This window comes from Lutra lutra, chromosome 12 (genome assembly GCF_902655055.1).
Source record: "Lutra lutra chromosome 12, mLutLut1.2, whole genome shotgun sequence".
Classification (NCBI taxonomy): domain Eukaryota; kingdom Metazoa; phylum Chordata; class Mammalia; order Carnivora; family Mustelidae; genus Lutra; species Lutra lutra.
Window position 1 is genome coordinate 36,086,158 of NC_062289.1, and position 27,231 is coordinate 36,113,388.

The window sequence follows — 27,231 nt, forward strand, 5'->3', positions numbered from 1 at the left end:
TAATGTCCCTGTCCCTAAATCTTCCAATTTGGCTGGAGGGAAAAAGCTTCCAGACCTAAAGGAGAAAGAGACTCAGACCACAATTGTAGACTTAGGGAACACCGGAAGAGAGAGAGCGAATAGGGACTATCTAGGGGGGAGTCCTGGAAAAGGTGTGGCTTAGATCAGGCCTTTGAGCTGATTCCTACCCTAAGGGGACTCACACTGAGCGGGAACCATCCAGGGATCCATCCACAGAGTGTGAACCAGTGAGAACCTGACATGGCTGGAGATGGGGTAAGGGGAGGGTCACCAACACTTGGGGGATTCAGCAGCAGGGACCCCAGGACGCTTGCACTTGCGCCGGTTCTGGTTCTGAATGCGCCGTCAGCTGGTAGTTTGCCTGGGAGACCGTGGTCAGGGAGGAGAGGCTGAGGGAAGGAAGTGGGGTGCAGATGGTGCAGGGCAGGGATCTAGGACCCAGGAGGTCAGATGCTCAGAGGGTAGTTTTGGTGGTCAGAGGAGTCTTTGTAGGGACCAAGGAGAGAGTGAGGGTCCAGACACTTGCTCCGAACTGGGTTACCTGCAGCCTCACCTGTCCCAGGGTAACCCCACACAGTTCTGGCTGTGAACACCACATCACTGTCCACATCGGGGCCTTACCACCTTTACTTTCCAAGCTGACGCTCAGTTCCTACCAGCCTCTGGTCAGAACCTTGATTCTGAGATGCCTCTGACAAACGCACCTGCCTCCTTTGCATGCTGGCTGGGAACAATCATTGGAACGACCAGTCTTAAAAGGTTAAAAATATGCGGCATACTCTGTTTAAAATGGCACGAAATACACGAATCGTCTTGGAGAGAGTTCTGTTTCAAAATGAAAACTGGGCATGTTGGTTATTTAAAAAGAAAAATGTAAAACTTTAGCAGCCTAGAAATTTCAGAAACCCAAAGGCCTCGCCAGTGTTCGGTGTTTCCGGGGTGTGGAGATCTATGATAGGCAGAGAGAGGAAAGCCCAGACTAGCCAGATGAGGTCTGGCTCCACCCACCCCCAGCTGTGTGATGTTTGGCAGGTGACCTAACCTCTCTGGGCCTCTGTTTCCTCATCTGTGGAGTGGGAGTGACAATAGCACTTGCCTCCAAGGGCTGCAGGAAGATTAAGTGACTTAACATACAGCTCAAGTGCTTAAAGGAGCCTGACCAGTAGTTTGTGCAGAAGTGGCAGGGTTGTTCTTGTCATGGAATGGGGAGCTCCATGCGGGAGCCCCTGCTGAATACCGGGCCATGCCGTGAAGCCCCCACCTGTGCACCTAGCCTGCTGGAGGAGACAAGATAAGTCTTGATTTATGCACTGGAGATGGGGACTGAGTGTGAGGTTTGGGGCAGGGGAAGGTGGGGCCATGGGGCACCAGATGGCTGCAGGTTGTGGAGAAAGGTGGCCCCAAGGTCTGAAGTGGAGGTGAGGTGAGGCCTCTCACAGGGCCACTGGCATGGCTGCCCCAGGGCGATTCCAGAGCAGGGGCTGGGCTGGCTGGGCAGCGGGCAGACCCTCTCAGGTCTCCCTCCCCGAACCTCTCCTCAGCACCTCCTCTCCCTAGCTGGTCAGGGCTTGGCATGCTGACCCCCTTCACTCGTCAGCTCCGCCCCTGGAGCGAGTTGCCAGGCCCCCTGTCACAGACGCATTTCACAGCAAAGGTGACTAAGGCACAGAGAGGTTCAGTGACTTGCCCAGGGGCAGGGCGGGGACCAGAGCTCAGACTGGGGCTCAGCAGTCCCCACTCCTCCGTGGCCGCCCTTGGCTCTTGGATGAGACCTCCCCCAACCTTGTCCCCCTCCCTGCTGCCGCTGCCTAACTCGCTCACCTCTCCTCTGTCTCTCTCTTCCCCCCACCCCGCCATCCCTCCTCCCCGCCCCCCCCCCCCCCCGCAGGGCCCGAGGGCTGTAACCTGTTCATCTACCATCTGCCCCAGGAGTTTGGGGACGCTGAGCTGATGCAGATGTTCCTCCCTTTCGGTAATGTCATCTCCTCGAAAGTGTTTGTGGATCGGGCGACTAACCAAAGTAAATGCTTTGGTGGGTAAAGATAACAAACCAACTAGCTTCACCCAGGACAGGGCGGTGCTCGCACCAATTTACCGGTGTCCGGTGTCCGACTGCTTTTAACCTCCTCCTTCACATCGCCCCCCTCCCAGGTGCTCCCTAAGGCCCAGCCCCCAGCCTCCAGCTCTACCTCTTTTCTCTCTGCTGCTTTTCTCTCCGCTTCTTGGCTTTCCCTGCCCACCCCTGCCCCCCACCCGCTCTCCATCGCCCCCATCCCAGTCCAAGAGACAAGAGACAGGTTCCCCCGCCCTCCACAAGGCCCAGTTTCCACCCACGGAGAAGGGGAAGGAGTCACCTTGGGCCAGGGTGGTGGGGGCATCGAGCCGAGCCCATTCTCCCAGCATCCCCTCCTCTGGCCATCCTAGAGGCCCTGGTGGATGGATGTGGAGCATGATCCTTGGGGGGGAGGGGTCTGCCCTGCTGAGACCCCCCCCTCCCATTCTGCCTGCCCCTTGGTCTCCTCTGTCCACCTCTCTGTCCTGCCCCTGCCACCCTTCTCTGTCTACCCCGCTCTTTGATCCCCTCCTACCATCCACTGAACCCTCCTTCCCCCACCACTCCCTCAGGCCACCAGAGCCACATTGCTGAGGAGTCAGGAAGAGCAAACTGGTCCTGCCCTCAGGAAGCCTCAGGTCTGAGCTTAGATGACAATCATGCCTACTGCGCAGCACTGAAGTCTGCAAGGCACCAAGTAATGGAGCAGAGAGAAAGGCAGGTGGATGTACACAGCCGTGCAGAAGGGGAGGGAGTGCCCCAGAGGGACCAGAGAACGGGCTGGGAGCGGGAGGAGAAGAGGGGAAGGACAGTGGCTGAGGACGCTGCAGGAGGCTTTGGGGAGAAGGGGTCAGGGGCTCCAGCTGTGAGGGAGGGGCTGTGATGGGGAGGGCTGACCATTCCGATGAGGATGCTTCTGGGATGGAGGCAGTGGGAGATGCTGGCAGGTCCTTGACCTGAGAATAATGGAATGAAAATACAGCTTTTAGGAAATGCGCGTGGTGGCAGGGTGTGAGATGGGACAGGGGACTCGGGGAGGATCTCGGAGTCTGGTTGTCAGATAAAATACAGGGTGCCCAGTTAAACTAGAATTTCTGATAAACAATGGATCCATTTTGTGTGTGTGTAAGTATGTTCCAAATATTGTATGCGATATGTCCCATACAATACTGGGGAGATGCTTATAGTAAACAAATATTATTTATTTGAAATTTGAATTCAACTGGGCATCCTGTGTTTGGATTTGCTTTGGACCTCCTGGAATCCCACCTCATTCCCACACTTCTCCCCTCCACTCCCCCTCAGCCCCCTCCCCTGCTTCTTCTTTCACCTCTGTCAGCCCTTCCCACGGGGCAAGATCCACTCATGAGTCCAGTCCCCAGAGAGCCATGGAACCGGAGCTGAGTTGGCCAGAAGCTTAGATCTCCAGGTTGAACCCCAGCTTCTGAGCCTGTGAGGACAGAGTAGGAGCCTGGGTTGCCTGGGGAACCCCGGTCACAGCTTGGAATGGTGGAGGGGAGGGCGCTCAAGTGTGTAGAAGCATCAGCAAGTGCAGGGCAAGGAGATTGCTGTTAGGAGACCCACTTTGCAGACCCGTGAATGGCGTGAGGTTTTAGAGCATAATCCCCAAAGCAGTCAAGGTCTTTGCACCTGGGTCCCTTCCCCTCCGGCAGCTGCCACAGGAAACGTGTGGTACTTGGAGAGCATAGAGTTATCCCAGCAGTTTCTTTCCCTTTGAGTGTGAGAAAATAAAGCCAAAGAAGAAGATAGGGTTGCACCCCTCCCCTGTTTGGCCAGTGTTTGTGCTGGCACATCACCATTATGTATGTTAGGGCTCAGATGTTACAGAGGGCAGAAGAGGCTGCTAGCAGCCCCCCTAGCACCCGGCCCCCTGGGCCAGCAGGCTTGTGCTCTGCCCAGGGCCCTGAAGCCTTTGTGCTGTCCCATCTTTTTTTTTTTTTTTTTTTTTTTTTGTGCAGCCCACCTTTTCAAAGGCATTTCCTTAGAGTCTGCCTCACCATTTGCCTATTTAAATTCTCCAGGACCAAGGTTTTTTCTCCCCGCTGGAAATCATCCTCTGTATCCCTCGACTCTGGCTCTTTCCTCAGTTCCTGAAAAGACTTCTAGGGCTAAACGTCCACTGGCCTTAGAGAAGGATGGGCTCCTGCCACGCCGGCTGGGCCCAGTGCTTCCTCCTTAAGCCCCCTGGGTTCTTTCTTGTTTGCTTTGGCAGCTGCGCTTTGGCAACTCTCCCAGAGGCCTTCAGTGTGAGAAGAAGCTCCGAGCTCCTTCCCAGGCAGGCATCTACCTCTGAGCCTTGGTGTCCTCATTAGGGAAATGAGGATGTTGGCGGTCATTTCTCAGGGGCCATGTGAGGGTTACAGGAGGTGGTGAGGGGCTTCACCAGAGCAGACCGTCAGGAGGTGCCAGAGCCCCCTTTGTACCCAAAAGGAGGGGCTGTCTTTGAGTAAACGTGGTCCTGTGTTAAAGTGAGCCCCCCCAAAGTGCCCACCTGCTCTTTATGAGCATAAACAGAATCTTGCAGCCTTTGAGAGCTGACATGCAGCACAAATGGTTGCTGTGTCTGGGGGCACACCAGGAGGGCCTCCTCCCCACATGGCTTCCCACAGCCCAGGAGGCTGGAGCCTTCTCAGCACTGGAAGGGATGGGAAAGGAGGCTCTGGGGGAAGGAACCCAGCCCTGGGAACCATAAAAATGGGAGACGGCGTCTAGACCCCCGTTCAGCGGCCCTGACTCCTCACCAGTTAGCAAAACCAGCTGAGAGAGAAACGTTCCCTTGAGCCTGGAGCACTTACCAACCCCTGAGCTCTCAGAGACTTTAAACTCTCCTATGAAGGCTGGGCTTCTTCCCTCCAGGACCTCTGGTCCCCCACTCTCCTCACTGGGTGGCTGTCCTTCCCTTTACCCCTCTGCCCTAGGTAGTACCCCCAGCCCCCTTTATCTTCCTCCCAACTCCTCCCTGCTTTGCTCACATTTGTTTCCTACAAGAAGAGCCCAGAGGGCTGGGGGCAGGTGGGGAGATAGAGTCTGAGCTGATAGGGCTGTACCGGCGGGCCAGCGGAGGAGAGAGGGGTGTCACCCAGTGAGGCGCTCTCTCCCGGCAGAGAGAGGCTTTGGCTCAAGCACGCCCCTGATTCTGGGGGAGAGCTGTGTAACAGACCTGCAGTTCACACATGTGAAAACTGCTCTGTTCTGTAAAAACCTCACTGTGGTCCTCAGGCAGAGAGGTCAGTGGGGTGGTGGACTGGCCAAGGGGAAGAGAGGAGGAGGTGGAAGGATGTCTCTCCTGCAGCTCTCTGGCTAAGGGCCATCCAAAGTCTCTCCTGTTTTGGCACATGGACTTGTACAGAGATCGGTCATGTTTCTCTGGGCCTGATTCACTGATTCCATCTGAGCTCACACGCACCCATTCTTGAGTACACTTACTGTGTACACACACACACACACACACACACACACACACACACCATCTTTGATGGCTCATGGCTGCAAGAGTGAGCGTGACAAATGTGAGCAAAAGCAGGAAGGAGTCAAGAGAAAGAGGAAAGAGACCAGAGGAGGCAGGAGGGCGTAGGGCAGAGGTAAAAAGACAGTCACCATGTGGGGAGGGTGAGGGAGAGGTCTGGGACAGGCCCAGTGTACCATGGACAACTAGCCAAGAAAACGGCTACTGCTGCCGTGGGGGTCTGTACACCTATTAGCTGTATATCCAGAGGCCATCTGGGGACGAGCACCCTAAATGAGACACGTTTGCAGGATGGCCTGGGAACCTTGCCAAACTTAGTTTCATATAGTTCGCAGGATCTAAGTCCATTTTACAGGAGAAAGGGCCCCTCAAGTCAAATAAATTCCAGGAAACACCAGGCAAACCAAGCTATAAGTGTTTATTTACTGGAGAACTTGCGGTGGGAGGTGGGCTTTTTTTTATTCATGTGTCTTAAACTGCCCCGGAGGGGCACGGTGGTAAGCCTACTTGACCACAGAAGGCCCTTTCTCAGGAGCACCAGTTAGGGCCAGTTTAGGAGATGCTGACGTAAAATGTAGTCTCTATAAGGAATGCATTCAAACTTCCCAAAGGGTGACTTTTAAACTAACTTTCAGATTCGTATCCATCCCCAGCTGGGAACTACTTGTTTCAGAAGGTGACTGGGAGCCGTAGATGGTTCTGTATCTCTTTCTGGGATGTTGGGAAGAGTGACCGAGTGACTTTGTAAAAAGCACTTCTGCAGTGCCTAGGCCACAGAGAAGGCTCTCAGCAACTTTTACTACTAGCGTTAATTTGCCCTACTACTGATTATAGATACCATGAGGGGTTCATAGGGGATGCGTCAGTTGGTACTCGCCTAGAATCCAGGGCAAGTGCACCTGCTCCTAGGGCTTGGAATTTTAAATAAAAGGGAGGTGCCAACCGCCCCTGGACGCGAAGTGGTGGGTTCCTGCCAGTCGGAATGGATTTAGGCAAGTGTCCGCCCGGAGCCTGGCTCCGGGCAGCCTCACCAAAGACCGGGAGGGGGGCGGAGGGCCGCGAGGACTGTCAGCCCCTGCCCTCCCCCGCGGCCAGGCGGCCCTTGCGAGGGGGGGCGGCTGGAAACGGCGGTGGAGAGGTTTTCTCCGGGGTGCCCCCCTCCCTCCCCCTCGCACTCCTCTCTCTCCCCAGGCCGGCACCCTGTGCCCTCCCGCTGCCAGGCCCCCTCCTGTCAGGGAGGACAGTGTCCAATAAACTCCTCCACCCGCAGGTGTGTCCGCCCTCCCACCGAAGTAGAGGGCTGAGGTGCCGGGGCCGGCCGGGGTGGGGGGCGAGGGCGCCCAGGAGAGTGGCGCCGCCCAAAGCCGCGGTGGATCTGGGGAGGCCCGGCCTGGAGGCACGGGTCGGCGAGGCCTGGAGCCCCGGACACGCCCACCCCGGGAGGGGCCGCGCGCTCGCGGGCTGTGGGGTGCGTGAGGCCGGGCCGGGGCGGGGCCCCGGGGCGGGGGGGAAGGAGCCTCGAGGCCCCCCTCCTGCCCGAGGTGCTGCGGGAGCGCTGGGAGGGGCCGCCGCCAGCCCCGCCCCGCCCTCGGGCCCCGCCCTTATCCCCACCCACCCCTCCCCGCCGGGGCGGCCCCGTGGAAACCCAGGCCCTCGTCCCTCGTGTCTCGCCAGGCTTCGTGAGCTTCGACAACCCGGCCAGCGCGCAGACCGCCATCCAGGCCATGAACGGCTTCCAGATCGGCATGAAGAGGCTCAAGGTGCAGCTGAAGCGGCCCAAAGACGCCAATCGCCCATACTGAGCGCCGGCGGGAGCGTCCCCCGGGGGAGACCAGGACTCGCACAGGTAACCGGGGGCGGCCGGGGCGCGGGGACGGGGGGTTGGGGAAGAGGCACCGATCGGACCCGCCGCCTCCTCTGGCCTTCCTGAACTGGACCCTCGCTTGCCTTGGACCCGCTGCGCCCAGCTCGACCTGCTCCTCACCCGATGCCTGGGGGCAGGCCTAGAGCTGTGGTCATCCTGCAGAAATGGGCGTGGCCATCCCCCTGTTGCAGAGCCAAGAGAAGCAGGTGTGAGGGAACCGTTCTGAGAAGGTGGGGCGAGCCCTGGGCTGTACATCCAGGAGGTCTACACTGGCAATCCTGTTTGCCAGAAGACCCTGGGGTGAGCCTGTGACGAGCCTTTGGCAAGCTTAGTACTGGGAGAGTTTGGGAAGGGGGAGCTGTCCACGTCTCCTGGGGCCTTCTTCTAGACTCCCTGGCTCTCTCCTTCCTATGTCTCCTGCCTTGAGGGCTGGTGGCCTTTAGACACTTGACCTCCTCACCCCTCCAGTTCTCCGTAGCTCAGTCAGTCTGGGACAGAAGTTGAGGAGGGTGATGGCCTAGCTCTGGGGCCACTTACCCTGTCTGCTTTACCGCAGGCTCTGATGAGTGGACAGTTGTCACCCTTTCCTGCTCAGTCTGGGTCTTGCCCTGTGGCTGGAGACACACTAGGCTACTTCTCTTCCAGGCCACTTGTTCCCCTGGGTGAAGCATCTTCCTGGGAAAGGGTGTGTGTGTGTGTGGGGGGGAGATGTGCCCAGCCCTCCTTCAGCCTGATATCCCACACTGCTGGGCACTCCTGTAGGCCCAGCTCACCCACAGGCCAGAGGCAGGTCTCCCAGCCCTCTATCCCTCCACTTCCATCAGCAGTACTGTGCACCAGGTATTGTTAGGTACTTGGGACTCAGCACCGAATAAGACTGACAAGAACCCTCATTCTTAGAAGGAGGGACAGACAATAAACAAACACATATGACCAAAGAGTAAATTATACAGTGTGTCAGAATTGTTGGTTACAGTTAAATCAGGTAGTTACAGTGGGCCTTGTTGAGTAGGTGACATTCAAGGAAAGACTTGGAGCAGGTGAGACAGGGAGCCATGCCAGCATGTGGAGGAGCGAGTCTTTCATCTGAAGGGACAGCCAGTGCAAAGGCTCCAAAGAGAGGGCGGGGCAGTGTGGTGGAGAGCAGCAGAACAAGATGGTTGGAGGGGAGCAAGCATGGGGGCATGGCGGGAGAGGGGATCCCAGAGGTGAGGAGGACCACCTCAGGCAGGACCTGGAGGCCATTGTATAGGCTAAGGGAGTGGGCGCTGGGGAGCCGTTGGAGAGCTCTGAGTAGAAGAGTGGCGAACCCATTGCAAGTCAGTGCGATCCCTGGTTGCTGTGTTGATAGGAGCTCCAGCAGAAGTCTAGTGCGTGGACCACTCAGTCCAGGACAGCAGCAGCCAGTGTGGTACGAGGGAGTTGTGTTCTTGGTGTTTTTGGAAGGCAGAGCCAGGATGCCTTTTATAATGAATTGGAGGAGGGTGTGACAGAAGGAGTCAAGGATGACCCCCAGCTTTTGGCCCCAGAAACTGGAAGAACAGAGTTACCGTGACTCGAGATGAGGAGGAGTTGGGGCAAAGAATGGACCCTGCACATGAGAGTTAGCCACTCACGTGGAGGTTCAGAGTCTGGAGTTTGTGAGGGAGATCTTCAGTTTCCCAGTCTCCTCTCAAACCCCACCGCTACCAGCAGAACACCCTTCAGCCACCCAGGAGTAGCAGCTCTCACTTCTCTCGGAGAGGGTGCTGAGCCTCTGCTCTCTGCAAGGCTGATAAAGCAAAAGCCACCTCTCCTGCCCCCTGAGCTCCCAGCCCTGCCCATCTCTGGCTCCTGTAAAGATGCGTACACCTGCATTCACTGAGAGTGGGACACCTTTCCAGACTGGCACTGGGCTTGTTGTTGGCCTGCAGAGATGAGGGGGTCACCATCCTGCCTGCACGAGCTTCTGGGCGCAGCAAACACAGACCACAGGACGCAGTCTGCAAGGGGGTGCACTTCCGTAGGAGTTGGGGGGTTGGTCAGTAAGAGCAGCCCTTTCTGGACAGAGAGCCTTTTTTCATAGATAAACTTAGCTCTGCCACGAAGACACAACCTCTTGGACTTCTGTTTCTACATTAATGAAACCAAGGTGTTGGAGTCATCAGAGGATTTTTTAGGAGGGGGTGTGCTCCAGGGCCATGCCCTGAGATTCTGAGGGCCCCCTGTGGGTGTGTTTGTGCCTCTCGTGAAAGCATCTTGTCTTAGCCTCCTAGACCTACATGCAAGTAAAACCCAAGCAAGGATAGATCAGATCTGGAGATCAGAGAAATTCCCAGAGGAAGGGGTAAGTAAGGCAGATTTGCTGTTTGGGACAGACAGTAAGAAGTGGCCCACGGGGTAGAAGCAGCTAACAGTGGTAGTTGGAGTGAGGGCTTGAGAGGCATGGTTTAGAAAACAGAGGGGTTCTTCCCCCAGGGAAAACCAAGACCAGACAGCCGGGAACCCAGACTTCATGTGCTTAAGAACACACGAGGCACAGTTCTTACGGGGTACAGGTCTGTAGTGCAGCTGTATCGCTGTGACCGCTCTGTCTTTATTCCCATTTTAAAGATGGAGCACAAAAGATTAGGTTACTTGCCTGTCAGCTACTGAGTGGCAGAGCCATGATTTGAAGCTGGAGCTTCATTCCAGATGCTGTGCTCCTAAGTGCCTTTACGTAAGGAGAATGATCCCCAACCCCCCACCCCGTTATCCTCACCCCAACCCTCCCACTCCAGAGTCTTGTCCTGAGTGTCTGAGGGGGCATGTCATGACATCTCACTTCTCTGGGCCCCTCTCTTCTTAAGCAGTCTTCTAGAAAATTATGACATAACAGAACTCCTACAAATAAAGTTGACCTTTAATCCATTTAGACAGCATTTTAACAAAAGGTGATTTCAGGCTTTCCAACTTAAGACTGTTAGAGGCCGTAACAGAAGGAGGTGCTGAGACAAGGCGCAGGCTCGGGGACTGCAGTGAGAAGTGGAGGAAACAGCATGCAAAAGCAGCTAAAAAACCCCACAATTTTACAGCCTGGTAAAGGATGAGTCCTAGAGGCTCAGAAGGGCAGGGCTAGCCTGAGCGGGGCCGGTGGAGGGACAAACCATAGCCGGGAGCTAAGGGGTGGTGGGGTGGAGGGATCTCAGGGCCTGGCTGGCCACCTGCAGTGGTGAAGGCGAAGTCACCATGGCAGCCAGAGCCAGGTCAGGACAAAAGTGTGGCAGGTCTAGGCGGGGAGGGGGCCTCAGCAGAGCAGCCGTGGGGAGCACAGTTGGGTGTTGGTTCCATAATGTGCGGCCTGGGTAGTGTCAGGTTGGCTCCCCAAATCCTGAGGTCTCCTGATGGTGTGATGCCCCGCCCACTCCTGGTTTCCCTGACACCCCTGCTCCTCTGGCTGCTTGGGCTCATTCCCTTGTACTAAGGTGGGGGTTTCTCCAAGAAATCTTCACCAGGAAACAAAGAGGGAGGTAGCAAAGGTGGAAAGACTGGGCAACACTGTGGCCAGGGCCATAGCCAGTGAGCAGAATACCCAAGTCCCTTGTCCTGCCACAAAGATCAGTAGCATGCGCTGGGCCCCATGTTGAGAGCAGGGTCACAGACTCCCAGCACTGTGGTTCTGGGGTTGGAGGACACTGAGCAGCGTGTCTGACTTCAGTGGGAGTCCTCTCTCTTCTGGGTCCTGGGTTGTGGCTCTGAGTGTGTTTCGCAAGGTGTCTGCTCTGAGCTGAACTTTGCACGGTGTCTGCTCTGAGCTGTGTAGGTACGAGTGCTTTGGGCCTGACCTGCATGGGGCTGGGCAGTGACTTTGGATCTGGGCCATCTCTGGCTGGAGCCCAGCTGTGTTTAGAACCTGGCATCTGAATTGGCTCAGCTGACAATAATTTCCTCTCCCAGGTCGTGAGTTGGAGCTTCCCAGGCCTGATTCAAGCCCCCCTTGCTGGTCAGTGACCCTGCTGCCACCTCTTGGGACTGTGCTTTGTGAGGATCTTTGAGAGAGTGGCCAAGAAGGGGTCACCCCTGCAGGCTGGGGTTCAGCTGTCCCCTAATAAAGAGAGGAGTCAGCTAGTCAGCTGTGCACGTGCAGAGCCTTGGGGAGGCTCCCGAGGAGTTGAATGAGTGTGACAGTGTGTTTGTGTGTTGGGCCAAGTATGTGTGTGTGTGTGAGGGGCAAGAGTGTGTATGAGAAGTTCCCTATGTGGGGCTTTGAGGAGGTGGGTGTGATGATCAGCTTGGAGCTTCAGGACCCAGGACAGCGCAGGCACCAAAGGGCGGCTAGAGGCAGACTGAGGGAGGGCACAGAAGCTAGTCCAGTGGGGAGGAATGGGCACCCACGACATGCTCAGGAGTGGAGGGTGGGGAATGGTCCCCAGTGGGCCGCTTAGTTGCAGTTGCCATAGCTGACACCTGGTGGCCCTGCCCTCCTCAGTTCTTAGGTCACTTCCCCCACCCAAAGGGACCAGCCCATTGGCTCTCCTGGGTTGGTCTAAGGGTTTCCATTTGGAAAGGGCTGGGAACGCAGGGGAGGGGGGCGTGTCAGGACCTCTTGGGCACGCATTGGGCCCTGGTCTGAGTGCAGGAGACCTGCTGCTGGAAGAGCAAGAGCCCTGCCCGCATGGGCAGGCGGGCAGGGGTCTGTGGAGGAAGAGCTCTTCTGTGAAGGCAAAGCTGGAGGCTGGGTATGTCCTTAAGATAGAGTCACCCCTCAGCGACTTGGTAGCTTATCCACAGTGACATTTCAGATCCCAGACATCTCTTCCACACTCCCTGAAGAAAGACACAGAGCTGAGAGAGGGAGTCTGCTCTGTGTAGCAGCATGGTGGACAGATGAGCCAGGCACAGAGGCTTCAGGGATTGGGGGCTGGGGAGCAAGCTCAGCAGGAACCATGAGCAGGGGGTAGGGCTGGGAACCCCCAAATTCCCAGGTTGGGGCAGAGGGCCATGCAGTGGTGAGGAGGGCAGAAGATAATTCAAGGTGGAAAAATGTGATGAGAAGGGGACACAGCCCCACTCACCTAGGGCTCCCCCAGTAAAGAAGGCAGGTGAAGGCCTGTGACATGGGGCAGTCTAGAAAGATGTACAGGCAGGGGTGTAGGGAATGGAGGAGGAGGAGGTAGAGGAGGGGAGGGCATCAGACCAGAAGTGACAGCCGCAGAGCCTGGACACCAAGGCCATAGCACTCCCCTCCCTGATGGACTATCCTTTCTCGCACTACCCACCCTGCAGGGTACCCGATAGGCTTCCATTCAACCCTTCCATGGTCAGCACCACAGAGCCTTCTAAAGGCTTCATGTGCCTGGAAGCAGCATCACTTTGGCCACGTTGGCCACCTTGGGAGCAAAGGGAAGGGTATGAGCTGACCGTGAAATGAAATCAGCAATGCCGAGGGGTATCCATAGAATTCCAGTAACACGGATATGATTTACTCTCCATCTCCAAACTGAATGTGTTCATTTTCTGAAGGTTCTAAGACATGAGGGTTGAGCATAGGAGAAGAGGAGAGGACCGTAACCTCACACAGTGGGTGCTTTTGCATCGGCGAGGCCCTTCTCTGGGGGTGGGGGGTGGAGAGCAAGGTGGGACCACTGGGGCGGGAGGACTGAGTGGCTGGAGGTGTGGACTCTCCTTGGGCCCCTGGCTGGGCTCCCCGGATGCAAGTCGCTGTAGCCAGCCTTGGATCTGCCCTGCCTTCAGGGTGAGCCTGACAGGCTTCCCCTGCTGGTCCACAGGCTGAGGCCACAGGAGGCTGGGGTGGGGGGTGTGGAGAGTGTGGCCCCCCCTCCAGGGGAGAGAGAACCGAGGGCCATACAAAGCAGAGAGCGTGCTGCCTGATCTGCTTGCTGGCCACAGTGGTTTGAGGGGCTGTTTTAGTTTCTCCTAGCCCTCTTGCCAAACTGCCCACGCCCCTCCTCCTGTCCCTGACGCATGATGGATGCCCTTAGTGGCCCTGTGTGAGGTTCTGCTACTGTTCACAGTGTATCATGTGTCTGCATATACAACCGTGTGTGCGTATGTGTGTGCGTGTGTGTGTGTGTTGATGTGCCCATGTCGTTTGTCTGCCGGCTTCCTCCATCCTTTGAGTTCTTTTCGGTTCTCTTATGATTTGACTGCTGTTCTCTCATCAGAGCTTTTAGATTGATGCTGTGGTCTGGTGCTGTATAAATATTTTTCCTTTTGATTTTGTTTTAACTTTTCCTTGCCCTTCTTCACCCTCCTCCCAACCATCCCTGCCCTCCCACAGTCCCCGACCCCACCCGACCTGCCCCCGCCTCTTCCCTCCCCCTTGCCCACACTCTCTTGTCCTCTCTTTCTTTCTCTCTCTCTCTCTCTACATATATAAATATATATAAAAATCTTTTCTTCTTTTGTCATTCAATCAAATTCCAACAACCCAACCAGGGCCAGTCAAATCCACCACAGTCTCGCGCTGAGCTAGGAATAAAGTTCACGTAATCACATGAGAGTGGAGAAAACAGTCCCCCATCCGTAAGTTCAAATCAACTCAAAGTTCACAGTGTGACATGATGGCGTCATGTAACAAGGCTAAGAATCGGTTGCATGACAATTGCCGTCAAGTTTCGTGGAGGTGCTGTGATTGGAGCGTTTTTCTTGGATGTTGTATCAGTTGATGATTGGCCCGTCATGATCACACGTGCATTCTCTTGACTTTTGTGCTGCCACAATCTTTTTTGCTGTGCTCATTTTTGTTTTGTTCTTGGTGCTTGCAGTGGTTTTACTTTCTGTTGTTTGGTTTTTCTTGTTCAGCGTTTTTGATGCTTCTCTAGATGTCACATAGAGAAAAAAACAAAACAAAAGAACCAAAAAAAAAAAAAATGGTAAAAATAAAGATGAATTCCTGAATGATCGAACATGGGATCACTTAACTGTGCAAACCATTATTTTTTTTTCTTAAAAATAAGGAAAACATCTTAAAAAAATATCTATGCGTGGTTGATTTCCTTGCACTTGAAAATATTGTGATTTTATTTTTTTCTAGAAATTTGGGGGCCTTTTTCAATTGACACTTTTCCTAGGTCTGGTCTTTTTCCAGTTAGGCTATTTTTAAATCTCACTTCAAAAGGAAAAACGAAAACAAAAACCAAAAACAAAATCTCTACTGTAACAGAATGATTAAAAAAAAAAATTCTAAACCAAAAAAAACAAACAAACAAACAAACAAAAACCAAAAAAAAACCTAGAGTACAAAGCCAGAGGCCTCTGAGAGAGAGCCTGGTAACAATTGTAAGGTTTGTATTGTAGCCACCTCTGCTAAATTAAATGTGGGGCGGGGAGGCGGGGGACTGGGGGGGGGGGGGACCTTTTGGTTGGTTTGGAAAAAACAGTACTGACAAAAGCAAAATGCACCTTTTTGTTTACAACTGAAAAAGGGTCCTTGACAAGTGTTTTTTAATTTTATTATTATTTTCTTTGGTGTTGTAATTGTTTAGACTGCTGTGTACGGTTTGCTGTTTGTTGAATCAACAGTGTGAAAAACCTGCCAGCATGGATTGATATACGCATGACGTTGTCCCCTCAACTGGGGGCTTTGCAGTTCTAACTTTCTCAATGTAACCAGTCACCCCCATGTATAAGTGGAAGCTGCTTGCTATAATGGAGATGAGTCTCATTTGTTAATTCACGATGATTAAGCATTCTCCTTCTGATTCTAGTCAGATCATGATTTTTTTTCCTTAAAAGCAAAGCAAAACAAACGAAAAAGTCACCATTGAAAACAAAATCAAACTGAGTTAATTTATCTGAGCTTGATGATGAAATCCGTTCTAACTTTTTTAGGTTCTCCCATCCGCTCCCTTGAAGTTCCGAATTTCCTCTAAATTCCCTGGCATGTATGAGAAAAATATTATGTGTGTGTGTGTGTGTATGTGTGTATCTATGCATATACATACACACATATCCATGTATATCCACATATGTGCAGGTGAATATATTCTACACATATATCCAGATATACATATATATATACATAGCCTCGCAAATAGTTACTGACCTTGGGAAAGAAGCGGTTGGCTGGAAACTGGGCAGGGGTTCAGCAAAATTCATGTCACGGATGTCTTGCTTCTTTTCCTCAAGCTGGGGAAGAGGGGGCTAGGCTGCTAGATTTTTGCTGTCTTGTTTGCTAGGCTTCTGTATACATATTGTATCTGGGCTAGATCCCTCAGACATCGGTTTAATTGTGAATTCATATCCCACAGTCCCAAATTCTTCCCTTAGATCCAGCTACCCCCCCATTCCAGAACTCTAAAGGAACCCAAATCGAGACCCCTCTCCCAACAACCAAACCTCAGCTCCAGTCATCACCACTAGACCTCCAATGGTTTCTTACTCTGAACAGAAGAGTCAATTTCTTTTTTATGTATCATGATCATGACTAATTCTCATACTGGTCTCTCCCCTCCCTCCCACCATCCCCCAGAGCTCCCACCCTAACCCCCAAGGCAGGGTCCTTTTGGTGTTTGGATGCATTTTGTGTTTCCTCTCTTGGCTTAATCAGCCCTGATTTTCTTCATTTTAGGGCAGGATGCTGAACGGGCTACATTAAAAAACAAACCTCTCTCTATATATATTTATAAATGAGAACTGTTGGATGACACCTTTGACATATCAGCCAATATCAATCAAGCTGAAGACTCCAGACACTTTCTGTGACTGTAACATTTCTTCAAGGAAAGTATAGCGTCTGTGGAGTTCAGAGGGCACGTGTTTGGGGGAAAATATATATGACCCAAGAAGATGAAGAAAAATGAGAAAAAAACACACAAAAATGGCAACTTTAAAACAAAATAACTTGAGACCAGATGGGGAGGCTGAAGGGCTGGGAAGTGGGAAGAGACGCTGCTTACCGATCCCCGGGGCTTTTCCAGCCCGTGGGCGCCTGAGGCAGGCTGGGGCAAGCGGTGTGGCGGGGCCTGGTCCCCAGGGGGCGGCTGGGAGGCCGCCACTGAGCATCTCTATCTGTCATTCCTTTAGCTATTTAGGGACCAAAGGACCAAACTTTTTATTGCAGCTGTGTAGCTCTATGTCAAATAGAGGGGGATGGAGGAGAACCTCCTTCCTGCCTCGTGGCTGTTCTTGAAACAGCTTAGAGCGATTCTATGAAAAAAATGTAATAAAAAAATTAAAAAAAAAAAACAAAAAAAAGCAAAAACAAAAAAAAAGGAAAAATAATGCTTCAATGCTTTTAAAACAGCAAGATAATAGTTCTTTGATACTTTGAGAGGCGCTTTGATTACCCTCATTCAAGTCTATGACACTTTCCTATGGTTTTCTGTATTATATGTCTGGATGGAGCTGTTAAGATGAACAAATTGGTGGATATTTGGGGAAAGCAACAAAAATATTAAAACTCATTAACCGTGAAGTGTGAGAAAACAAGGAGGGGAAAAAAGGGACTTACAAGGCAAGATAATTGTTGTGAAAAGTCTGTAAATGCTTCTAACTCTTCCCCCTCTTAAAATCATAATAGTTGTACAGAATTTTAAAAAAGGAGAAGTTTAAAATACCTATATAATAGAAGAAAAATTAGAGGAAAGCAAAAAATAAAAAAAAAGGAAAAAAAAAAACTATAGAAGTTAGCGTTACTGCTAAAATCCCAGATGTTGTAGGACTGTACTTTTGTAGAGTTTAGACTGAGCATCGATCCCTTCTCCCCGCGAGTGCTGTCGGACGCCGTGCACCCCGAGGGCCTGGCCGGACTCGCCCAGACCTGCGGGCTCCCAGCCGCTCACCGCGCTGGTGGGGGCCGCGCCATCGCTGGAAGGCCCGCCGCCCGCCCTCGCCTGCTTCGCTCCGGAGCTGCGCGCGCTCGCCCGCTCTCCGCAAGCCCTCGACACCTGCCGCTTCACTCGCCTTCCATGCTTGCTCCAGAGACTTTCCGGGCAAGGGAGACCTGGGAAATTCATCGTAAAACAACTAAACAACACACACACACACAAAAACCTTAAACAAGAGAGAGAAAAATAAACAATCTTTGAAGAATTTCTGAAACTGTTTACAAGGAATTTTGAAAAACAGGGATGTTTAAATGATGCCGGCTCTGTTTTTCTGTAAATAAATTTGCATATTTTGTAGGACTTTTAATTGTAATGATAGAGAAAAAAAACAAGGAAAACTATTTAATGAAAGCACGATATTTATCTTTGGTAAATGACTTTAGAGCAGTTAAAAAGACATTGCTTAAAAAACTCAGAATCAGAAAAAAACACTGAATTATTTAAGAACACATATATTTTAAAGTATAACATATTTATTATAATTTATTTGCACCGTTGGGAAGACTTGCTTTGGCATTCTGCCTTGATACCCTCCTCTCATTGATGTCCGGGTCATTTGGAGGCTAGGGGACTCTCGGACCTACCAACCCCCTCCCTTTTTTTTTTTTTTTTTGCTTTAGACGAACAACTGTCTGGTTCCTCCTAGGCCTCCTCCCTTTCCTTTCTATTTCATTGGTTAATTATTATTTTTTAAAATTTTCTTTTTCTTTCTCTTGGCTCCTCCTTTTAGGATGTCCAGATGTTGTAAAAAAAAAAAAAAAAAAAACAGCCGCAGTTCAGTACAACTGCTCTTTTCACACTCAACTCCCTAAAACTCCTTGTAACCTTCTGTAACTATTGGATGACGCTTTCTCCAGCTTAGCCCTAAATAAAGCACAGTTTAAAAAAAACAAAAACAAAAAAACAAGACTTCCTCAGTGGTCTGTGCTTCTCGGAATCTGGCCAGCTGTGCCTCGCTGGCTCACTGGCAATAGCTTGGTCCTTCTCTCTGTGGAGTCCGTGTGCTACCCGGGTCCTCGGTTGGAACGTAAGCCGTAGGGAGTGCTTTCCAGGAGATGATGGTGCCAGTGAAAGGAGGTCCCCTGCCACACTGTGAAACACCTTGTGGTGTGTCTCTGAAAATCTCCATTGCAAACCCATTCTTTTGGTTTCTGGGCGGGATTGGCCCTAGTCTCCAGATGCAACAGAAATTCCCCCTTTCCTCCCTGACAGGAGGGGACTGAGGCCACCTGTCCTGAGTTGGGGTAGGGGCATGAACCACCGTGAGGCATTCGGGAAGGAGGCAGAGGAGGCAGGGACCACAATCAAGGAAGGATAAGGACAGAACTCAAAACTTGCCACCAAGTATTTTCTCTTGGTCCTGCACCTTGCACTGTATTGGCCGTTAACGCGGCTGGAGAAACTGGTTCTGGATGGTGCCCTCAGGCTCCGGGTTTCGGGTTTCGGGGAGGGGAAGGGGGCGCAGAGGGAGGAGCTTCCTGGAGTGTTCCCACCTTTTGGTCAGGACACAGATTTCCAAAGCCTGAAAGCCAGGGGGAGGGGTTGAGAAGGAAAGTGTGTTGGGTGTTGAGGGAGTTCCAAAGGAGGAAGGATGGAACAGGACTTGGAGGTGAAGTGGCAGGGAGGGCGCAGGTCCTTTTGAGAGCCCAGACAGAGGCAACTCAGCCTCAAGCCTTCATCAGCCCCTGTCCTGGGACAGACCTTCTCTAGCCTGTCTGTGCCCTCCTGTGGGAGAGTGGGAGTGACTTCAGCCCTCAGATGTGTCCCCTGAAGCAGGGTCATAGAGAGCTGAGGTCAGAGCCCCAGCTCCTGAGTAGTACCTGGACCCCGGGTTCCATGCTCTCTTCCCCGCTCTGTTCCCAAGGCCAAGGGCCAAGTTCTTGTTTCTCTCACTAGCCTGTGAAATGTTAGCCCTAATGCTTTAGGAAATGGGGCAGAACTTGAAGAGTTCTTAACTGTGGAGGTAATTCCACGATGAGACCTTCACGGTCCCCTAAATGAACTCCAATTCCCCTGCCCACCAGGTTGTAAGCCCAGGTGAGAGAGCTCTCTGCCCGTTCTGGAGCCTGTGGGGCACTGGCCTTCTTATCAGAAGTCACTGCAAGGGGCATGACGTCATATCTGGTGTTTTGCTCCCCTGTGAGGAACGGGTAGGTGATTTCTAAGGAATACCCTGGGCTTTGTACCTCAGACTATTCAAAACCATGGTTCTGTTGGACATACACAGCCAAAAGCCAGAGGATGGCAGCCTGCACACCACCTCCCCCTTCCATTCTCATACCCCAGGGGCTCACTGGCCTCCCCTCCCCACTAGCTATCCTTCTCTGCCACAGCTCTCCTAGACCTCCACTGCTGAAGCTCAGGATCCTGCGGCTGACCCTGAGCTAGCCCCCCCAGGGAGCTGGGCCATGAAGCGGGTTGACCCACGTCCTGTTCCAGGTATGGCTGACAGGGTCCAGATGTGAATGTGCCAGTTCTAGAAAATAAACCCCTTTACTTAAAAACCACACACCCAGTGACTAATGAACGCATAGCATATTTAAGAGAGAAAACAATTATTAACCTCTGGGGGAAAGTCACAGATTCTTTGAAAACTATGAGGTCACTTCGCACAGGGGGCTCAGAGACCACAGCCCCTCCATCATCCTCAGGGCTCGGAACTCCTGATCTGCAGTGTTATTTAAGAAATCCCAAGACACACTTCTCATTAATTTCTGCCTATGTTTTATGGCTTAGATTACTCTGCTAGCATTCTACCTGCAGGTTTTGATTTCTGCCTAGCTCCTCCATTTAAAAGACTTTTTCCTTTTTATCATACATTTTTTTAAATTTCAAGCATGATGAAAAGTAGAGATACTTGCATGACGAGCCTCCATGTACCACCTAGCTTTTTTTTTTTTTTTTGAAGATTTATTTATTTTAGAGAGCGTGCACGCGCGTGCACAAGCCTGAAGTGGGGAGGGGCAGCGGGTGAGGTCTTCGGGCAGACTTGCTGCTGAGCTCGGCCAAGCCAGCCGCAGGCTCAATCTCAGGACCCTGAGATCGTGACATGAGCCTAAACCCAGAGTCAGGCACTTCACCAACTGAGCCCCCCAAGAATCCACCCCCCACCATCTAGCTTCAACTCGTGAATCATTTTGAAGCAAATCCTCGATATCAAGTCATTTTACTGATAGGTATCTCAGTTTGCCCTCAACATTTTTTTAAAAAGATTTTATTTATTTATTTGAAAGACAGAGATCACAAGTAGGTAGAGAGACAGGCAGAGAGAGAGGAAGAAGCAGGCTCACCGCTGAGCAGAGAGCCCGATGCGGGGCTCGATCCCAGGACCCCGGGATCATGACCTGAGCCAAAGGCAGAGGCTCAACCCACTGAGCCACCCGGGTGCCCCTGCCCTCAACATTTTTGATGCAGCATTCAAGTCTAGAGGCTGGCTGTGGCCTGGGGGGAGGGGCAGCTAGATGCACCCATGCTGCCGGTGGGGGGAACTGGTGGCCTCCCTCAGCCATACCCACGTGCCGGTGCTGGTCCCTGGTTAGACCCCAGGGCTCCTTCCAGCCCCTGCTCCCAGTGACTTTCAAAGGCCTTCAGCTCTCCATCCACTCTTTGTACCCACTTTTTTCTCCCTTCTCCCTTTCTTTCTGTGCGATGCTAATATGAAAAGAAGATGTTTAGTGAGAACTTTGAGCGAATAGCTCCCTTCTGCTTCTAGGTTTTTATAAAGATCTGACATTTGTCCTGTTCTGAGCTGGATCTCACGTACCCGCACACAGGGTACAGGGAGACGCAGATGCCCCAGAGCCTCCGTGCACACGTGGGTGCTTCCAGGCCCCGTGGCCGCCTGCCTCCCAGGCTCTGCTGCCAGTGGGCTGGGCACAGTGACAGCTCCCTCTGGCATGGGGTCTGCTGGGCCAGCATTGCAATTACACCAGGTTGAATCCAAGCGAGCATCCCCCCCAACCCCACCGCACCCCCGAGCTGGATGGTGAGCTCTGGGACCCAGCCCTGCCCAAGGTGACATATCAGCCTTGGCTGGGAAGACCATTTGTCTGTCTTGTAGAATGGAATCCACCCTCAAATGAAAAGCCTTGGCTACAGCTGATTACCCCCCTCCCCCTTTGGTAGACTCTTCATTCCTGGCACTTGGCCTTTTCGACCACTGTGGCTTCACTGCCAGCAAGAATGAATGAGGGAAAGAAGGAAGAACAGCACAAACTGCAGACAGCTGAGGACACGTTCCAAAGTGGAGGGTGTTCTGAAAATGCTCTTTAAGTAATAATAGCACATTTGGAATAAGTGTGTAGCTGACACTCCCCTTCCCCTCAGATGAGTATTTGCAAGTATAGGGTTTTTGCTTGAGAGTTCCCTCCTCTGCCCCTCCGTTGGCTTTTCTAAGTTGCCCTCTCTTCCCTTGGTGAGTCCTCCCTTTGCTTTCCAGCCCTCTCCCCCGCCTGCTCAGTGTGTCTGGTCTTCGGGCCTGCCCCAGTACCCCAGGCCCCTCCTATCACCCCAACTCCTCTTCCCTCATGCTATCCTAACTCCTCATCCCTTAGGGAGCTCCAAACATCCCCCTCTGGGCTTGCACCCTTTGTGGGGTTCTCACCAGGATTTGCCCAGACCAGGAGGGGGCGCTGAGACTAGTGTATCAGAGGGAAGAAAGCATTAGCTTTGACTTCTGACTGGATGCAAACTCCAGTTCTTTCAAATATCTTCTGTGTCACTTTGGAAAAGTCATCTAACCTCTCTGAGCCCCAGTCTCCTCTCTCAAAGGGAGATAATACCACCACCCCAAGAGTTGTTGGGAGTCCGTGAGATGCCACCAAGCACAGCTTCATCCCACCCCAAAGATTCTGAGCAAGGAATTCTCTGATGGTATAGTACAGGTACAACGAACACTTCAGGCTTCAGTCCCCTTCTTCCCTTTCCTTAGTTCCATCCCATTGACAATTCACATCCCAACTGAAGCAAGCTTGAACTTGATGTCAGACCACTGCAAGCCACCTTCTCACAGTCCAGTCAGCCCCGCGACACTCCCGGAGAATTCCTGTCATGCGGAGGTGCACACACCTCTGTCTCCGGGTGTTCACGCTCTTTCCCAGGGACCCCAATTAGCTGCTGCTCCCGTGCCCCTTTCTCTCTCTGCCCTTTCTCCCGAGAGCATTCCTGGCGCCACTGTGGCTGTTACTGTCTACAGCCAATTCTCCTCTGGGGTCATGTGGCCTCAGGCTGCATATTAATTTGGTCTTTGCATTTTAAAAATGTTACTTTTTTTTTTTAAAAGGTAACATATTCACATATTTCAAAATTCACAAAAGTATGAAGAAGTCTCTGGTGAAAAGTCTTTCCACCCTTTCTGGCCAGTGTTATCAGTTTTTTCTATTACCCCATTTAAATGTGTACATGTGGGGTGCCTTGGCGTAAAGAACTCAGTGGGGAGACCCAGAGCCTGGCGGTGACGGGAGCTGGCCTGTGGGGGTCCCAGGCCAGGCCTGCGGGAGCTCAGGCCTCCGCCATTTGGGTAGAGGACTGAGGGCCCTTCTGCTCAAGCTCTATCCTTCTCTTGGAGCCACGGGTGTAGCTACCATTAGGGGTGCTTGCTCTGAGCTGGATCCCATGTGGAGCGTTTAATTATAACCTCACCTAATTGTCTGAGGTGGGTGTTTTCGTCCCTGTCTTACGAATGAGGAAACAGGCTCCGAGAGGTGCTGTCTCTTGCCCAGACGACACAGAGTCAGGGCCCACGGTGTCTGCAGAGTGGTGGGAGCTCTTCTCCTCCCATCCCACCCCCGGGGACTGTGAACCCCCACACAGCAGCTTCCTCCAATGTGGTGTCCTGTCTCCTTGCTCCCCACTTCTTCTCGTGGGTTTCTCAACGATCCAGTTTCACGTTTGGGAAACATCTATGTGGACTCTGGTGCCAGGAAAGGTCCTTCCCTCCTCTCCGTCAGCTGGGCTGGGGCTGGGGTTCTTAGACATGAGTGAGTGACACATACTAAGCGTGCTGCTAAGGAGTCCAGAATTCTCCCTGCCTAGTAGCCCTTGCTGGCCGTGGGGACTGAGGGGGAGCATGGAGGGAAACAGAAAAGCCCGAAGACCCAGTTGGCTTTTATTCTCCGCAAGGAGAGGAAGTTCAGTGGAAATAAACAGGATATTTATTAACAGTTTACACAGGCCCTGGGGTTTAAAACCTTTTGAGGTTGTGTCAGCTCTGTGTTCCCCAGTACACTGAACTCTGAGAAAACTAGAAGCAAATTCTTAGGATCAATGCAAACTGGTTCTCCATCACTCAAAAATCAAGGGGAAAATTTAACCATTTCTGAGCGTGCCATACTCCACTAATTGAGGTAGGAGGATTCCTCTCGTCTCCAGAGTCTCCACGTGGATCCTCCTTGCCATTTGCCCTCCCTCCTTACCTCTTCCTGGGGCCCAACACCAGGACTGTGGGCACTGGGGTGGCAGGAAATCCATGGACGCAGGTGCTGCCAACTTTGTGTCCCATTTCCTCTTCCTCCTGGGGTCCAAAGAGGGCCTTCAGAGGCCAGGCAGTTGTGGTCCGTATTCACTCGGCACGGGCGGGGCAGGGATGCCACGGGAACCAACGTGAGGGCCGCCAGGTGGACGCATTCTACCTTCTGTGCTGCTCGCCAGTGCTGCTGAGGGTCTCTGGTCCCGCGGCGGCTGGGCCTTCTCCTTGGGTGAGACTTGGGCCTCTATTCGTCCTACTCTTTAAAGAAAGTCATCTTGGAATGGGGAATGCATCTTTTCCCCAAGTCCCAGCACTATGCTAAGGATTCAGGGAGACATAATGGTCACAGCCGCATTCTAGGACAATGCCAAGTGTGTTACGGGTATTTTCTAACCCTGGAAGTTATCTGCAGGGTGTCTTCACCTTACTTTACCGACCAACAATCAGAGGCTTGGGAAAGGTAAGTACCTTGCCCCAAGTCACACTGCAACGTCGCAACGGAGCCCAGATTCCAAATCAGCGGCTCTCATTCCGCCCTAGGAGGCACCTTGACAAGCTGAGACAGCTGTGGGACAGCGTGGTACAGGGGCCCGGGGAGCCCCGAGGAGGGAAGGCTGGTAGCCCGGCCTAGAGGGAGACGCTGGGGCTGTTAGAAGGTGAGCAAAGTTTCCATAGACCCCAAGTGTGGGGGCCATGGAGGAGGAAAGGACTCCAGCCTTCGGAAGAGCTGCCAAGGTGTCTAGGTAGGTGGGGAATATGCTGGGGAAGCCCGGGCCTTGTTTCAGAACAGTCCACTTACTGCTGACCCACTCACTGTCCTGCCTACTTCACTGATCCCACCCCAGTCATCTTCCCAACAACGCTGGGCCCCGTTGTTTTGAGCGGGGTGCTCAAAGTCACATGGTAGGGCAGAACTGGGGTGTGAGCCCAGGTCCCCTGCTGGCATAGTCTGTGTTTGTCATCACTCTGTTACTTTGGAAGAGATCACCTCATCAAGGCCCTGGCATGACCACTCTTCACTGACTGTATTCCCAAGCCTCACACAAAGACAACACAACCGAACCGCAGGATGGAAGATTGTCCTGAAAAGGTTTAGACCCCTGCCCCTGCCAGTTTTCTCCTTTGCAAAGAGAGCAAGCAGGTGCCTGGCTCTCAAAGATTTGGCCCAGTTCTCTGATAAGTGCTGGGAAGGGCCACGGAGAAGAGAGAGGGCAGAGGAGGGAGACCACGAATGCCCTCAGGCTAGTTCTTGAGACAAGAGCCACCTGAGAGATGCAGCCATGTGTTCCCACCACTTGATTCTGCTCTCAAGTCTGGGCGGAAGTTGAAGCGAATCTTGACACTTGCTGTCTTGCCTGAGTGCTGGGCAAACTTAGGAGAACTCTGGCTTCAAGGGATCCCCTTTAATCAAGAACTACTTGAGTGTATTTTGTGCTGGCACATAGTAGGGCCTCCACAATGTTTGCTGAATGTATGAGAAGAGGGGTGGGACGGGGCATGCATCCCATGGGGCCCCTACCCAGCACACTCTCAGCAAGGCCCCTCAGCCACCCCTTGCCCCAGGTCTGCATGAGGAGTAGAAGAAAGCCTGGTGGTCCCGGTCTCCTCATTACCTGGGGGAGCTGGTGGCATACTAAGCTTTTGGGAAAATGTCTCATTGGGGTTCCTCAAAGATAGCTTAAGGACACAGATTCTCCTGTCATTCCAGATTTCGACCACTCACATTCTGTTGGTTCAAGGTTCAAGGTCCTACCTGCCTTTGCCCAGCCACAATGTCCCATCTTCGGGGAAGATTCTGATCAAGGCCGCCCTCGCAGGAGCCCCTGTTCAGGCCTCTGTGACGACTGGCCAGTAGGAGCTGTAGCTGCAGCTCGACATAGCTCCTGGGAGCTGCTGGGGGTCAGGAACGATGTCACTGGACTTTGCCTAGGGCAGAGTGGGCGATCAGTAAAAAGTGCGTCCGCGTTTACTGAAGACCGTGTGTCCTGAACTTTTAGAATCTGATGAAAGCTATGAATCCTCTGGTCTGGTGAGCGTCCAGGTGAGGAGTGAGGTGGGAGATGGGTGATGAGAGGGCGGCTCTCTACCCAGACTGATGGTTTTGGAAGACTAGGGGACTTTTCCTTTCTGAGACAGCCCACTCCAACACTCCCCCTCCCACCGTGGGGGGACAGAAGTAACTGGGCCCCTTGCCCATTTCCCTGCTCTTTTCCGAAGCTCAGCTGGGAGATGTGGGGGTTGCCCCCTTCGCCAGACACCCCCCTGCTGTGGGTAACTGCTCCCCAGACCCTTCTGACACTCCTTGCTACTTGACTTTTTCCCCAACACAGTAAATCTCCTTCTATCACTCTCCAAGTTGATATAGTAAGTTGTGTCCTTTTGAGAAGAAATACATAATGGTATATTAGAGGAATCATGGATCTCCTCATTCATGCTTAGAAAAAATTTATTACAATGTAAGAAAGTCTGAATAGCATGAATTTATTATAATGATTTAACACTTCTGCACTTGAGTTAAAAATGCCTCTCCATAAATAACTGTCCCTGGAAAACATAGCAAATTTACACAGTTTACCGTTTCCCAATGTTATATAAATCCAACAAGCTTAAATCACCTCCAGCTGGGAGAAGGCTGAAAACCGGAGCTGTGGAGTTCATAGGGTCTCCGGGGGCAGTGACAAGAAGCCGGACAGCTGGGCTTCCCTTCCTCCAGCTCCTCATCTCAGCACTGGGGAACAGAAGGACCAAGAGCAGAGAACAGCATGGTGTATAACCGCAGCGCAGGTGAGGGACCCCGGACCTTGGACATCCTGGCCAGGGGGTCAGGGCATTGTCTGCGCGGTAGTGCAAGGGAGGGACCAGCCCAGCTGCCAGCTGGGGAGTGCAGAGGAAGGGGAGGGAGAGGCCAGTGCCCACCCCGTCGGGGCCCTGGCCTTCGAGCCAGGCACCTCTTCTCTCACAAACCCCAACGATGCTCTTTACTCCTGGGTCTTCCGGTTCCTCCACATCCCATGGACCCCTCTCTGGCTCTTCTGGACCTAGGCCTCCTTGCATGGACAGTTTTGTCTTACCATTCTGTCTTTCCTCTGGGCTAGATCAGCGTCCCAGGAACCAACTTGTAAGGTAGGAATGACCACCCCCTTTACACAAATAATTTTATAAATTATTCTATGTGAGGCTTAGAGAGTATAATTTGTAAAGCTTAGCTTTATAACACAGTTTGAATTTATAAAGTATAACCTGTCTAAATGTGTGCAACTCACAAGTGGTAAGGCCGAGTTGTTTCTAAGGTCAATATTTGTCATCTTTGGACACTTCCCATTCTAACAGGGGGACAAACAATACAGCCCAGTTTGAGGTGGGATAGGACGGAAGGCTTTTGGAGCATAATTGGAGTCAGGAGAAAAGAATCTGTAAGGGTGCCTGGGGGGAATCAGGAAAATGTGGAAGTAGTGACATCTGAGCTAGGTCTGGAAAGATTCATCCATGAGAGAGAGATGCGGACAAGTCACACAGATAGGAAAGAGCAGT

At 52.5% G+C, this 27,231-nt stretch overlaps 1 protein-coding gene across 50 annotated transcripts in view; it reads left to right on the forward strand.

The window, feature by feature from the left end:
* The window catches only part of CELF4 (CUGBP Elav-like family member 4), a 291,184-nt gene extending 273,632 nt beyond the window's left edge, over positions 1–17,552 (forward strand). For 16 of the 50 annotated variants that reach the window (XM_047697993.1, XM_047697995.1, XM_047697996.1 and 13 more), the window contains exons 11-13: positions 1,910–1,993; positions 7,236–7,407; positions 15,977–17,552. In XM_047697993.1, the coding sequence (XP_047553949.1) occupies positions 1,910–1,993; positions 7,236–7,363 (212 nt within the window). In that variant the 3' untranslated portion in view covers positions 7,364–7,407; positions 15,977–17,552. Of the gene's footprint in view, positions 1–1,909; positions 1,994–2,646; positions 2,792–6,752; positions 6,832–7,235; positions 7,408–13,842; positions 13,930–15,976 lie in introns of all 50 variants that reach the window. The other 34 variants (XM_047698010.1, XM_047698008.1, XM_047698011.1 and 31 more) reach the window with 5 other exon arrangements.
* Positions 17,553–27,231: the final 9,679 nt, after the last annotated feature.